The sequence below is a fragment of the Salmo salar genome, chromosome 02 (genome assembly GCF_965601325.2).
Source record: "Salmo salar chromosome 02, fSalSal1, whole genome shotgun sequence".
Classification (NCBI taxonomy): Eukaryota; Metazoa; Chordata; class Actinopteri; order Salmoniformes; family Salmonidae; genus Salmo; species Salmo salar.
Genome location: NC_138292.1, coordinates 71,657,501 through 71,673,333, shown reverse-complemented (window position 1 = coordinate 71,673,333; position 15,833 = coordinate 71,657,501). Strand labels below are relative to the sequence as shown.

The following is a 15,833-nucleotide window of genomic DNA, read 5'->3' as shown; positions in this document are numbered from 1 at the left end:
GGAGAGAGAGTAGGGAGGGGGATAAAGGGGAGAGGGATAGAGAGAGAATGGTAGGGAGGAGAGGCATAGAAGATGGGGGGCTAGTGGGAGAGGGATAGAGAGAGGAGGGCTATGGGAGAGAAATAGAGAGGAGGGTTTGGGGGAGAGGGATAGAGAGAGGAGGGGAGGAGAGGCGTAGAGGACGGGGGGCTGGGAGAAAAGGGAAACGTGAAGGATGGAGAGAAAGGGTAAAGGGGAGTGATGCTCTGTGGCTCCTGTCATTGGTCAGTGAGGAGGAGGAGAGAAGAGCATCCTTCCTTGGAAAACAGAAAAAGTGCTGACTCACTATGCTGCATGGGAGTAGAGGCAACAGCCAATCAGAACCCTCATCCTCTTCTCAGACACAATGGCCCTGTTTTTAACTGGAGTAGGATGAGAGTGATTTAAGGTCAGTTTTCTTGTTTTTCACCTCAATGGTTAGGGTTAGGATTTGGGGAGGGGAAGCTGATTATAGATCTGTGCTTGTCAGCAACGTCTATATGGAGGTATTTTAACACAATGCATTTTAAAAGTGCTTTTTGTCTCAAAAATGGTCCTAAATTGAAATGGATAAATTGGACAGATCGTCAGAAGGACTGGAGAACACTGGTGTATGAGGAGAGTGGCACCTACACAGAAAGTAATACAGAGATATATCTTTTTATAGAAGAGAAATGCATATATGAGAGATGTATTGTAGATATTAGAGTTTATAATGACTTTATGGGTACAGTATGTTCAAATGACTACTCTGGGCATTTTAACAGGGGAAAAATCCGAGGGGTTTTGCATTAAAAAAAATGTACAGAATTAAAAAGATTCACAAGTTTCAGCTGTCTGACTTTTTAGTGTTCAGACTTTGAACAATAATGTTTTTGTTTATTCCAGTTGCTGACAGTTATTACGCAGGGCCCGGAGTTTTTTGTCAGGTTAGGAAAAACTCTGGGCCATAGTTATTACTAATGTCTTAAGGACAAATGGCACCGTAAGGAACATCCCCACTGTGGGACTCGGTAGTAAAATACACCAAGGGCCTCCTGGGGAACTCCAAGTCAACTCTCATAGACACGAAATATTATCATCAACAATTTAATCAACAGTTGAAGGGATTCGGGGTGTCTGGGATTGAGTGTCCCACAGTGGACCCCAGGAAGAGGAGCTGCTGCTTTCACAACAGGTAATTGGAAGCCTAATAAAATACCCAAAACCCATCTGTGCGCAGTAAATTACCTGCTGGATGTTGATGAACGGTGGCAATTCAACACGGAGAATCTTTTTGGAAATGAAAACAGAAAATGGCGGCTGATATTCTGTGGTCAGAGGCAGTAGGTCGATCAGTCAGCCGACCGGTGCTTTTAACCGCTCGTCGGCAGAGTTTAGTCTTTTAAAACTATATTAAAAACAGCCATGTACACAGGTAGAGGAAAAAAGGAGAAGTTACATTCAGTTTAGTACACGATTCATCATTTATTATTAGCTGTATGAATGTACATACAGGATGTCAATATAACCATGGCAATCAAATGGCGTGTGGCTGTGTGTTGGAAGACCAACCGTAGGTGTACAGTCAACAAAACATCAAAACAAATACAGAACCGTTAAAGGCGGAGATTAACAATCCTTCATAAGTAGCCTTATTATGAACAGGAGCGTTTTATCACACCAAGTACATGCCTGACACGGAAACTAAGCCACAGACGTCTAAGTGGTTCAACTATTACCACAGTAGTGGTATGTGCTTTTCCTATAGGACATATCTGCATATAGCTGCTCAAATGTTTAGAAAAGGTCATATCGCCCTATCAGAGGGCACTTCCTGTTGACGTTTGACCTGTAGGCACATGCACGAACTGTAAAATAACCTTTCAAGCCTGTCACATGACATCACAGAGCATTTGATCCACAATGCACCATTTCACACATTCTAGAACGTTACGATTGTTAAATGGAACCAGTTGTATATGAAACACGTTCAGAAGCATTGTGGTTGTCTGTAGATCGGTCTGGGGGCTCGTATGTAGAACACAGAATCATACACACACACAGAATTTTACACAAACTTTTCGCTCAACTTCTGGCATTGCTTCACTTTCAAGTGCTCTGAAACATTTATTTATTTTTAAAACCAAAGTGCACACAGTCATCTTTTATACATTTTCAAAACCAGAAATGGCACAATAAAATAAATAAAAAGGCAACATAACGATGGCCAGGAGAGTGATATACTTCGACTAGAGGTCTGCGTTCAGATTGTTTAAAGATGGCTCAGTAATCTGAGGAGGAGAGAAGATGGACAGACACCAGTTATACTGTTGATCATTAACATTGATTGTTGTGAACACGTGTCATATCATCGCTCTTCGCCATTTTACAACCAATAGATGGTTAGAGCGCTGCTTATAGAGAAAGGATGTGTTGTCACAGAAGGGAGTGCTTGACGAGACCACACGTGACAGTTAACAGTACTTCCTGTGGTGGATAGGAAGCAGGAAGTAGCTGGATGTGGAGGGCGGGGCCTTACTGGACCTTGGACACTGTCTCATGGATGGACTCTGCGACATAGTCGATGTTCTTGGAGGTGAGACCACACATGTTGATACGACCGCTGGCCATCAGGTAGACATGCTTCTCCTTAATCATGTACTGCACCTGCTTAGCTGTAGGAAGGAAGGAAAAGAGAGAGAGAGAGAGAGAGGAGAGGAGAGGAGAGAGAGGGAGGAGAGAGAGGGGAGAGAGGGGGGGGGGGGGGGGGGGTGTTATTAAAATGACAGTCAACTGTCTATGTTGATCATGTAATCAATCTGCTTAGCTGTAGACTGTAGGGATGGAGGGAGAGAGAGAGAGAGGAAAAATATCTAAGTTGTAGAATTGTATCCGTGTGTGTAGTTGAGCGTGCATGTTTCTGTAACTTACCGGAAAACTTCCATTAAAAACGCAGTCTGGAACAAGCGCCAGTCTCATAATACCCAGGACATCGTTTCATATTTTAGCAAAAAAAACACCCGGTCAAAAGTGTAATTACACGTGCACAGATGACCGGTGTGCTTGGATGTGCCTGCGTACATGTCTGTGTGTTGGGGAAACTCTTACGGTTGAGTCCGGTGAAGCTGAACATGCCGATCTGCTGGGTGATGTGGTCCCAGGTGCCAGGCGTCCCCAGAGCAATGAGCTTAGCCTTCAGCTGGTCTCTCATCAACAATACACGATCAGCCATGGTCTTTACATTACCCTTCCTACAGGAGAGGGAGAGAGTTGGTTAGTTTAGCCTTCAGCTGGTCTCATCAACAGGACATTACCCTTCCTACAGCCCACGGGAAGTGGGACAGCTTCAACACTCTATATCACTGATCTGAATGGGAACGGCAGTCTTAAAACAAATCTGCCACCAACAGAACGTGGCTTACAACAATCCCCAATAAGGAAGCACAGTTTTTAATGTACAACAATCCCCAATAAGGAAGCACAGTTTTTAATGTACAACAATCCCCAATAAGGAAGCACAGTTATTAATGTACAACAATCCCCAATAAGGAAGCACAGTTATTAATGTACAACAATCCCCAATAAGGAAGCACAGTTATTAATGTACAACAATCCCCAATAAGGAAGCACAGTTATTAATGTACAACAATCCCCAATAAGGAAGCACAGTTATTAATGTACAACAATCCCCAATAAGGAAGAACAGTTATTAATGTACAACAATCCCCAATAAGGAAGCACAGTTATTCATGTACAACAATCCCCAATAAGGAAGCACAGTTATTAATGTACAACAATCCCCAATAAGGAAGCACAGTTTTTAATGTACAACAATCCCGCAATAAGGAAGCACAGTTTTTAATGTACAACAGGATCCCCAGGGATAAGGAAGCAGGCAGTGTTGTTGGAATGTACAACAGGATCCCCAGGGATAAGGAAGCAGGCAGTGTTGTTGGAATGTACAACAGGATCCCCAGGATAAGGAAGCAGGCAGTGTATGTAGGATGTACAACAGGATCCCCAGGATAAGGAAGCAGGCAGTGTTGTTGGAATGTACAACAATGGAGCAGTTGTCAAAGAGGCGTGTGGACTGTACCATTCAGTGAACTCCTCAGGGTTAACTTAGCAGGCCGTGTTGTTGGACTGTACCATTCAGTGAACTCCTCAGGGTTAACTTAGCAGGCCGTGTTGTTGGACTGTACCATTCAGTGAACTCCTCAGGGTTAACTTAGAAGGGCGTGTTGTTGGACTGTACCATTCAGTGAAGAGAATTGGGTTGTTGAGTATAAAGGGTTATATTTTTGACCGTACCATTCTATGAACAGATCGGGGTTGTTGAGTGTGATGGCTACGATGCGCGCCCCCTGGGAGGGAGGGTTGGACCAGGTGGTCCTGACGATCTTCTCCATCTGGGACAGAACACGGGTCAGGTTGTCTTTATCCTGGGCCACTACCGTCAGGTTACCAACACGCTCATCTGGAGGAGGAAGGAACAAAATGGACGATTAGCATCACAGAGAGGGTGTCTGAGTGGCTGAGAGTTTGAGATGAAAAATGTAAGCAAAAACTCTGAAATGTGGCCATTGGACCACAGCAGCAGACTGTGTGTGTGTGTGTGTGTGTGTGTGTGTGTTACATGTTTGTGTCCATTTCTATGTATTATATATGCCATTTAACAGACATTTTTAGCCATTTTACGTATGGGTGCTCCCGGGAATTGAACCCACTATCCTGGCGTTACAAGCACCATGCTCTACCACCGGAGACACAGAGGACCAGGATGTACGTGTCTGTCTATAGACTCACTGTAGAGGCCAAAGTTCTTGGAGAAGGACTGGGCACAGAGCAGCTCAAATCCTTCAGAGACAAAGTAGCGGATGGCCCAGGCATCTTTATCCAGACTGCCTGATGCAAAACCCTGGTAGGCTGAGTCAAAGAACACAAACAGCTTTCTCCTCTGGAGGGGGAGAAGGGACACAGAGAGAGGCGGGGGGAGAAGGGACACAGAGAGAGGCGGGGGGACAAGGGACACAGAGAGAGGACAAGGGACACAGAGAGAGGACAAGGGACACAGAGAGAGGACAAGGGACACAGAGAGAGGACAAGGGACACAGAGAGAGGACAAGGGACACAGAGAGAGGAGGGAGGACACAGAGAGAGGAGGGAGGACACAGAGAGAGGAGGGAGGACACAGAGAGAGGAGGGAGGACACAGAGAGAGGAGGGAGGACAAGGGACACAGAGAGAGGAGGGAGGACAAGGGACACAGAGAGAGGAGGGAAGACAAGGGACACAGAGAGAGGAGGGAAGACAAGGGACACAGAGAGAGGAGGGAGGACAAGGGACACAGAGAGAGGAGGGAGGACAAGGGACACAGAGAGAGGAGGGAGGACAAGGGACACAGAGAGAGGAGGGAGGACAAGGGACACAGAGAGAGGAGGGAGGACAAGGGACACAGAGAGAGGAGGGAGGACAAGGGACACAGAGAGAGGAGGGGGGACAAGGGACACAGAGAGAGGAGGGAGGACAAGGGACACAGAGAGAGGAGGGAGGAGAAGGGACAGAGAGAGGAGGGAGGACAAGGGACACAGAGAGAGGAGGGAGGAGAAGGGACACAGAGAGAGGAGGGGGAGAAGGGACACAGAGAGAGGAGGGAGGAGAAGGGACACAGAGAGAGGAGGGGGAGAAGGGACACAGAGAGAGGAGGGGGAGAAGGGACACAGAGAGAGGAGGGGGAGAAGGGACACAGAGAGAGGAGGGGGAGAAGGGACACAGAGAGAGGAGGGGGAGAAGGGACACAGAGAGAGGAGGGGGAGAAGGGACACAGAGAGAGAATTGAGAGGGAAGAAAGGAAAAACAAAAGGTTACCCCAAAATATAAAGGAGCCAGATGGATAATGGTTGGGATGATGAGATGTCCGTTCCCCTGGGGAGTATTCATTAGTCGCAGAACAGAAACGATTTCATCCAAATGGAAAACTTTTTGCAATGAAAACTAGAGTTTCTATTGAACAAATTCAGGTAGGTCCGTACCCGTTTGGTTCCGTTTGGTTCCTAGTGAATACATTCCTGCTGTCTCCCCTGTCTCACCTTCATGACCTCAGCGATCGTCTTCCATTCGTCAGGCGTGGGGTCTGTCCCCGTGGGGTTGTGGGCACAGGCATGAAGCACAAAGATAGAGTGTTCTGGAGCGTTCTGACAAAATAACACACACCCACATCAATTATCAACAACAGGATTAGGGATGTGCATTTGAAAGATTGTCTGCGTTCAAGTAATCTCATGAAAATGATTTTGAGTAGTCAAATGTTAGCCTGAACGGGGCTGATGGCAAAACAATTTGCAGTATGTTATCTGTTGTTCAGATTACTGGTTGTCTTGATACACAACTGAAAACCAAACTGAAATATTAATGCAAGACGCTCATTCACAGCTTGTTGTAGCCTAAATCATGCATGATGTCACTCTAACTCAAACCTCCCTCCCTCTCCATCCATCCATCCATCCCTACCCCTCCCTCCATCCATCCCTACCCCTCCCCCTCTCTCCCTCCATCCCTACCCCTCCCTCTCTCTCCATCCCTACCCCTCTCTCTCCCTCCATCCCTCTCTCTCCATCCCTACCCCTCTCTCACCTCCAGGTCATCCATTATACCAGTCACGTCCAGGCCTTTCTTTGCTCCATCCCAGTAGTGGTAGGGGCGGATATCTTTAAACCCAGCATCAGAAAACACTGCATTGTGGTTCTCTATAGGGGGAGAGAAGGAGAAGAAAGATAAAGAAGATGGTGAAGAGGAGGAGGCAGTGGAGAAGAGGGTATTTGTTCAGTATGTTGTGCTCTTAGGGGGATGATGACTCAATAGAAGTAGAATGTGTTGATTGTGCGTCTGCTGCTGTGTCTCAGTTATCTTGCTATCTAAACAGTCCTTATTGGTTCTACGGAACCCAGGACTCCCTGGAAAATCCTGGCTAAATCAACTCCATGTAAATGAGTTGGTTGTAGCGCTGCCCACTGACCCCAGGTTGGCGCGGAGACGTAGACGGGCGTGGCCGTGTTGTTGGTGCCGTTGTACCAGCGCCTCAGAAACTCCGCCCCGATCCTCAACGCACCGGTACCTCCCAATGCCTGGACCGCTCCCACCTGGAAAGAGAGCGAAAACGTCAACATTTGGGCAGGGCAAAGGACTGTGTGTTTCCCAGTCCTACTGCTCCCTACTACTCATCCCCCTGGATGTGTGTGTGTTTGTGTGTGTGTTGACGTCCACCCCACAACATAGAATTTAGGTTACAGGAAGTAGAATTTAATTCAGCGCAATTCAGAGAAATTCGACTGAGTCATGGAACATGAGTTACATTGAATCTGACAGGTCACACTTCCAGATATCAAATAATATATCACTTTTCCCTGGAAACAATGTTCATCAACTCTTTTAACCTCAGTGCTTAGAATAGCCCATTACATTTCCACCAACCATTTCATTTGTTTGGCTTCTTTTTGAAGGCCTCAGGGTCAACTTGAGGGTTGAAGTAATGCTGGGAAATGTAGTATTTCCCCCATATTTAACAAAATGTAAGTGATTAATAAAATATAACAACTTTGAATATTCACATACAGGTTTCGTTTTCTTTGATGATACATTTCAAGATGTTGTCCTGAAAATGGATTGTTTTATATGCATGTATATAACCACGTTTGATGTTTTATGCACAAGATGTGTACTTGTATAGATGACACCTAATATAGAATAGCCATTTGAAATTAATTGATTTTCACTCAATTCTATTTCCTCTAAATAAAATTATAATTCTGTGTTCTCTTTACGACTTCAATTCAATCATTTTATGGGAATTTATGAGGCATTCTCAATTCAATTCTTCCCAACTCTGGTATGTGTCTATGTATATAGACGTGTCCCTCCCTCCTACCTACCCTCCCGTCCTTGATGGCGGGGCTGTCATCGCCCAGGGCCACCTTGGAGGCAGCAGAGCGGAGCTCAGGGAGACCCAGGATGGGAAGATACTCGTGGTTCAGACTGCTGTCCTCCACTATCATCTTCTCTACCTTCTTCACTACGGGCAGGACCCATGGTAGACAGTCATCTGTACGGTAGGCTGAGAGAGAGAGAGAGAGAGAGACATTATATACTGTATCTAACTGTCTATCTAGGCAGGACCCATGGTAGACAGTCATCTGTACGGTAGGCTGAGAGAGAGAGAGAGAGAGAGAGAGACATTATATACTGTATCTAACTGTCTATCTAGGCAGGACCCATGGTAGACAGTCATCTGTACGGTAGGCTGAGAGAGAGAGAGAGAGAGAGAGAGACATTATATACTGTATCTAACTGTCTATCTAGGCAGGACCCATGGTAGACAGTCATCTGTACGGTAGGCTGAGAGAGAGAGAGAGAGACATTATATACTGTATCTAACTGTCTATCTAGGCAGGACCCATGGTAGACAGTCATCTGTACGGTAGGCTGAGAGAGAGAGAGAGAGAGAGAGACATTATATACTGTATCTAACTGTCTATCTAGGCAGGACCCATGGTAGACAGTCATCTGTACGGTAGGCTGAGAGAGAGAGAGAGAGAGAGACATTATATACTGTATCTAACTGTCTATCTAGGCAGGACCCATGGTAGACAGTCATCTGTACGGTAGGCTGAGAGAGAGAGAGAGAGACATTATATACTGTATCTAACTGTCTATCTAGGCAGGACCCATGGTAGACAGTCATCTGTACGGTAGGCTGAGAGAGAGAGAGAGAGAGAGAGACATTATATACTGTATCTAACTGTCTATCTAGGCAGGACCCATGGTAGACAGTCATCTGTACGGTAGGCTGAGAGAGAGAGGAGACATTATATACTGTATCTGTCTATCTAGGCATGACCCATGGTAGACAGTCATCTGTATACAGGGCTCCAGAGTGGCGCAGCGGTCTAAGGCACTGCATCTCAGTGCGAGAGGCGTCACTACAGACCCTGGTTCGATTCCAGGCTGTAACACAACCGGCCGGGATTGGGTGTACCATAGAGCGGCACACAACTGGCCCAGCATCATCCGGGTTAGGGTTTGGCTGGGGTAGGTTGTCACTGTAATTAAGAATTTGTTCTTAACTGACTTACCTAGTTAAATAAAATGTTTTATAATACACACTGTACCTGTCTGTCTGTCTGTCTGTCTGTCTGTCTGTCTGTCTGTCTGTCTGTCTGTCTGTCTGTCAGCATGCCTGCCTGCCTGTCTGTCAGCATGCCTGCCTGTCTGTTAGCCTGCCAGCCTGCCTGCCTGTGTCTGTCTGTCTGCCTGCCTGTCTGTCTGTCTGTCTGTCTGTCTGCCTGCCTGTCTGTCTGTCTGTCTGCCTGCGTAGGCAGGACCAATAGCAGGCACCAGGCAGTCATTTACTGTAGGCTGGAGAGACAATAGCCTAGTTATAATAAGCCTACTTAAAAATGTTGATGGTTGACACCAAAACAAACTTTCATAATTACCACTAGCAGGCTGCAGCCATAGTGCAGCAGTATGTTCACTTCATGCAGTCTGCTGTCACACCCTGCTCTGCTGGAGGTCACCCTGGCCTGAAGAATAAGTGTGTGTGTGTGTGTGTGTGTGCGCGCGCGCACACAATCCTGTGCATGTGACTTCCGAGGAGCTTAATTTCCCTCTCTAAGGAAAGCCTTCCAATTTCTCTCCTTGCCAGTTCAGGCCAGTGCGCTCTACCATTGAGGATCAAATTACAGCCGTTGATATTCAGTTACCAAAGTTCACAACAAATAGCTAGCCTAGCTGGCTGGCCTACACCAGGCCCTGGTCTAGACTAAGGGTAAACTACAGACATGTAGGCTAGCTGGTTAGAAGCAACTTTCATTGTTGTTTTTTTCCCTTCCTGCAGTTCATTAATATACAAAATACTGATTCATCAAGGTCACCAGACAAGCCCAACTAGTTTTTTATAACAGTTCCTCAACACACCTTGTTTCTACTAGCATCCATCTCTCACTGCCAACAACAACCAGTCGATATTTTCCCAGGAGTCCTGTGTGGTGTTGTGTTATGAGGCCCTTGGCTCTAGGTTCTGTAGCTACTACCGAGGGAGTACGACCAGAAGTGATTTTTCCTAGCAGGTCGAGTTAACCCCATCCCTTTTCCTAGCAGGTCGAGCTAACCCCATCCCTTTTCCTAGCAGGTCGAGCTAACCCCATCCCTTTTCCTAGCAGGTCGAGCTAACCCCATCCCTTTTCCTAGCAGGTCGAGTTAACCCCATCCCTTTTCCTAGCAGATCGAGTTAACCCCATCCCTTTTCCTAGCAGGTCGAGTTAACCCCATCCCTTTTCCTAGCAGGTCGAGTTAACCCCATCCCTTTTCCTAGCAGGTCGAGTTAACCCCATCCCTTTTCCTAGCAGGTCGAGTTAACCCCATCCCTTTTCCTAGCAGGTCGAGTTAACCCCATCCCTTTTCCTAGCAGGTCGAGTTAACCCCATCCCTTTTCCTAGCAGGTCGAGTTAACCCCATCCCTTTTCCTAGCAGGTCGAGTTAACCCCATCCCTTTTCCTAGCAGGTCGAGTTAACCCCATCCCTTTTCCTAGCAGGTCGAGTTAACCCCATCCCTTTTCCTAGCAGGTCGAGTTAACCCCATCCCTTTTCCTAGCAGGTCGAGTTAACCCCATCCCTTTTCCTAGCAGGTCGAGTTAACCCCATCCCTTTTCCTAGCAGGTCGAGTTAACCCCATCCCTTTTCCTAGCAGGTCGAGTTAACCCCATCCCTTTTCCTAGCAGGTCGAGTTAACCCCATCCCTTTTCCTAGCAGGTCGAGTTAACCCCATCCCTTTTCCTAGCAGGTCGAGTTAACCCCATCCCTTTTCCTAGCAGGTCGAGTTAACCCCATCCCTTTTCCTAGCAGGTCGAGTTAACCCCATCCCTTTTCCTAGCAGGTGGAGTTAACCCCATCCCTTTTCCTAGCAGGTCGAGTTAACCCCATCCCTTTTCCTAGCAGGTCGAGTTAACCCCATCCCTTTTCCTAGCAGGTGGAGTTAACCCCATCCCTTTTCCTAGCAGGTGGAGTTAACCCCATCCCTTTTCCTAGCAGGTGGAGTTAACCCCATCCCTTTTCCTAACCTAAGTCTTCTAACCTGCTACGTACATTTTCCCACCCTGCTGAGTAAATTCTCCTTACCTGCTATGAAAAAGTAACTTCCAGTCGTAGCTGTACTCCTAGGTTCCCCAACTCGGGGGGGGGGGGGGGGGGGCCTAGCTCCAAATCATTCTGGAAACCTGTTCCAAAGTATTCCCACACACAATAGTGAGATATGTGATCATATGCAAATACGTGATTATGTTCTAGTCAAATGTTATATCTGTTTGGGCTTCTTGCCGTCTACAAATGACTTGTAATTATGTTCCTGACCATCGGCTCAAGAAAAACAATGGTCCCGGTGTAGAATCTAGTTGATGATCCCTGCTGTTCTCCCTCTAGTCAGAACCGTTGTTCACCTGTCTGTGTCTGTCTTTGTGAATTTAACAGAGCGTGGTTTGGGGAACAGGTTGAAACGGTGAGTGAGAAGATACAATCATGTATTCCCTACAGCCTTGGCATTGGAAGACTGATAAATGAACTGGAAGGGATGACAATATAACCTAGTAGTGAAGGCAAGGTGATCTATTCCAAACCTAACACATGCATAACTATCTGTTCTGTACTGCATCCAGCAATCATTTTCTTTCCATCAGCTACAGAGCCCACTGGTCATAGAGATTCTATTCTAATTCTATGGCAATGGTATTCAGACCTCATCTACAATGGTATTCAGACCTCATCTACAATGGTATTCAGACCTCCTCTACAATGTTTAGGAATGACCACAGACCTTTTGGAAGGTGTGTCACCCCACGTCACCAGTCAGATGACGACTGAGTTCGAACTAAAGTTTACAGTTTATAATACGCTTCTATTGCTGACTGCCTGATCTGTTCTGTATGGACCGCACGGGTTCTCGTAGAATCAATTATGAGGCCCGTTGCTTTCCAGTGTCCGCCAAATGTCAAACTCCAGAATGAGCAGCGTTTTATAAATGCTTTCATGCTGCAAAGCATAATATGTAAATCATGATAGATACTAGCAGAAAACTATAGCTGATATATGCGGCAGTCTAGTTGCGCTCGCTGTCAAACTTCGACTACTCTGTTAGCCTGCATGCTAACGAGGAAGGTCAAAGCCATGTTAGTTGGCAAGCATTCTAATGTCATGCTACTCAAACTAGTGCCCGTTGTCAAAGCAGTTTACCCGTCTGTGTGGCAAATTCTAAACGTAAGTTAGCATAGCTTGTTGGAGCTTCTCTCTCTTACCTCCGACTCCCAAATTCACCTTCTGCGCGTGAGTGTCCTCTCTGAAATCGGCAGTCAGTTTAAAAACGGCCACTGGAGGGGCTTGAGGTACTTCAGCGAATATAGACATGATTATAACGGATCCCGGTACAGAGCAGGAGAAGGGGAGAGAGTCGTTCTTGTTCAGTACCTCACCGGTAGGCTGCAGCGGAGAGACAGGCGAGCTTCACCTTCAACGCACTACAAGGTGCCGCTGTGAAACAGGAAAGAATAACTAAGTACTTTCGGGTCACGGATTTTTGGAATCCTTCAGAATAAAAGTCCCACCCTGAAGCCTAAATGGTCACCAATTGTTTTGTGTGTGTTCTCATATCATTTATTGCACTGTACGTTGTGTTGCAGTGAAAGGGGGGTCCATTTTACTCAGACTTCTAGTTTCCAAATCTACAGAGTTTACACCCAGAGGAGCGTCCTGCTCCTTCACACTGGATTTGGAAACTAGAGGTGTTCCTGACAGGGGCGAAAATCTGATATCAACTTTGGAGGGGACAATTACATGACATTTTCTCAAGAGCAATTCCTGAGGGGGACACCAAAAGTAGTGCTGTAACACATAGCCTACATTGTAATATGGTAAATGTATATTGAGGAACCAAAGAAATAAGGTGTTTGCCGTACTCCTAACTACCGGTACCCAAAACTACACAACTAATCACAACAGCAATACCATTGCCTTTAACAAATCTTAGGTCAGTCACCAGTTTAAGTTGAGAGTGGGGGTATCCATGGCATTTTCCAATTATGTTCCTATTTTACAAGTCAAAAAAATTGAGAACCTTTCATAATGTTGCCAAACAAAGACTCAACAAACTTACCTGAGACTCCCTGTCTCTGCCAGTCTGTCCCTGCATATCTGTCCCCAACTCTGCTGTCTGTGTGCTATCTGTTGCCTGCTCTGCCTAATGACATCATTGTGAAACATTTCCATTAGAATTTCATTTCTTTCTTATGAACATTTTATCAACTAGTCTTTGAGATATTAGGCTACTAGAGTTCTTACTATGCGTTTTGGTGTACTGAAAAATACTCTGATGTCCGTCTTATTTTTCTGCCATTTTTCAACCTGGCTGGCTGGCTACACACACACACACACACAAACAGTGTGTAGGTTATTTACAGTAGGAGATGGGTTTCTATCATCTTATCTTCTATCATTCTATTTGGGATTCGATCTAAAAGGTAGCTAGCAAATGTGAAACAGATTAAAATGACAAGAGTTGACAGCTGTATGAGTTCACCATTTACACATCATTTGCTGCAACCTTTTGTAATTTTAATAGTTTGTTTCATATTGGCTGGCTTCCAACAATAGCTGAATTTGCAAAGCTAGCGAGCACCAATTCAGTTTCAGTGGTGTTTGCTATAATCTTTGCTACCCGGGTTAAATAAAGGTGAAATAAAATAAATAAATAAAAGTTCCCTTGCGACAATTTAGCTTTTGCAACGAGACCATTAGATATATTTAAGACAATGGTAGAAGAGAGTGTAGTTCTGTTCAGTTTGGACTTCAGTTTATCGCTAACCTTATCACAGGGACTTTGAAGCACTAACTTACATCATCTGCATGCCGGTCTTAGAATAAATTGACGATAGCAAAGAGTCCATCTTTGACGACACCACATAAATGGAATAAGTACTAGCTAGCTTAATAGTTAATATTTGCGCGCTAGCTCTGCATATTCAGCTAGTGTGTGTGCGCGATTGACTAGATTAACCTCACGTCAGTTACGTTCATTGAGTGCCTTTCAGACAGTAGACACGACCCCTCTGTTACCTTGCCAACTAAGGAACTGGCAGTGGATCAAACCATTGTGAGGCAAAGGGTGGGGGGGTCGCAATCTTTTGAAACTTCAAAACACGCTATTAAGTGTCTATAATCAGCACAATTGCTTTCATTGCGTATTATTAATATTATTTAAATTACATAGTTATGTTTCAGTGATATATTGGGGGGGACAAATCATATTTTTCCCAGGATGGGGGGGTCGTGTCCCCCCCGTCCCCCCCGGGATTTCTGCCCCTGGTTCCTGAGTAGAATGGACCCCCTTTTACTGTACAGGTAATTGTGTACTACGGTGCAGTATGTTCAATGTGAAAAACATACTGAACTTCGTGCAATACGAATGCGCTAATTAAGAATGGGATTTAAAAGTATTTTCTGAAGTTGATTATTATAATTATAATAATAATATTATTAATATTGTTATTAATAGTAGCATTATAAATAATGTTTTGTTATTTGTATTACTGTTGTTACCATAATAACTATCTAGTAATAATTACTTGCTGTAAACAATCATGTCAACGCTATAATATCATTTGTGCTATAAAGGCGATGAACTTTATTGATTTTTCCATATTGTTAAACTAAATTTGAAGTCTGCTAACATTTCCTCATAACATGTTACGAATTTGTAATATTTTTCATGATCTTCATTGCAGGACATTTATTTAGGAAAAAACCGAGGTAACGGCCTTATTCTTGCTAAGTATTGCTTATTCTTTCTGGCGGAACGGAGGTCTACAAGGCAAGCTGGAACCAATGTCTGGTTTGGGCGTCAACCCAATGACCAATGAGATAGCATGGAATACTGACCGGGGCTGCGAGACAGCCAATGAGAGCCAAGCATCTGAAAGGCCAAGGGCTTGTGCAGCTGTATGGCTGTGCACATGGAAATTATTAGGTTGTTTGAACAGGTGATATCAAAGCAACTGGATATAATTTTAGATGCTGTATGTTGATATTTATTTTAGCTACTGTACTTTATCAAACATATTGTATCTGACATTTTAGGAAAATATCATAATTGTGGCTTCAGTCCCGAGAGCAAATTAGCCTCTATCTGCAAGTGACTATACAGGAGATTATGAATAGATTCATAAAGATTCAATTACATCAAAATAAATAGCATAATGAGTAAACATAGTTCTGAATGTTTGATTACGGGCTATTAAACATATGCAATTCCTCTTTGTTTCACAAGATGTCAGCCTTAGCTAGCAATGCAAGATGTGCTGTCATTTTTATCCCAGGGTTTTCCAACCCTGCCTTTGCCTTTAATAAATATGCAGCTCCAAAACTTGTTTGGTGACCAAGAATATGAACTGTTTACTTTGCAAGCTCACCAGCAATGGGGCATCAAGCAACAATAGGCCTACTGGTATTTTGGTATGTACAATTTGCTTGAAATTGATCATTTAATTATAAAGATGGCATTTGGAATATGTTGTTCAAATTCATTATTACACAATCAAAATAAAGAAACAGGCTGTCTGGTAGCCTCAATAAATAGACACAGATTTTTAGTTGAACAAGTCATTGCATGTATCGATTTTTTTTTACTTGACTTGAGACTTGACTTGAAAAAACTACTCAACTTGACTGGCTCTTAGAATGCATGACTTGGACTTGACTGGCTCTTAGAATGCATGACTTGGACTTGACTGGCTCTTA

At 44.7% G+C, this 15,833-nt stretch overlaps 1 protein-coding gene across 2 annotated transcripts; it reads right to left on the bottom strand.

Annotated features, from left to right (window-relative positions):
• Positions 1-1,465: 1,465 nt before the first annotated feature.
• Positions 1,466-12,578, bottom strand: LOC106591181 (aspartate aminotransferase, cytoplasmic). Of its 2 annotated transcripts, XM_082966574.1 has the most exons (10): positions 12,341-12,578; positions 7,928-8,109; positions 7,015-7,138; positions 6,633-6,745; positions 6,089-6,193; positions 4,807-4,957; positions 4,312-4,477; positions 3,109-3,251; positions 2,545-2,675; positions 1,466-2,291 (listed from the first exon to the last, which is right to left on the bottom strand). In XM_082966574.1, exons 1-10 carry the CDS (start codon positions 12,447-12,449, stop codon positions 2,250-2,252), a joined length of 1,266 nt encoding a protein of 421 aa, XP_082822700.1. In that variant the 5' UTR covers positions 12,450-12,578; the 3' UTR covers positions 1,466-2,249. The 2 variants fall into 2 exon arrangements, with proteins under 2 accessions (XP_082822700.1, XP_082822711.1); XM_082966585.1 differs by having other exon boundaries at positions 2,103-2,675.
• Positions 12,579-15,833: the final 3,255 nt, after the last annotated feature.

Bases quoted from the DNA above. Each gene is read 5' to 3' on its own strand.
- LOC106591181 (XM_082966574.1), bottom strand. From the start codon at position 12,449: ATGTCTATATTCGCTGAAGTACCTCAAGCCCCTCCAGTGGCCGTTTTT. The intron at 4,958-6,088 runs GTGAGACAGGGG...CTCCCCCTCCAG, and splicing joins CGATCGCTGAGGTCATGAAG to AGGAGAAAGCTGTTTGTGTT. The intron at 3,252-4,311 runs GTACGGTCAAAA...CCTCTCCTGTAG, and splicing joins CCCGATCTGTTCATAGAATG to GAAGGGTAATGTAAAGACCA.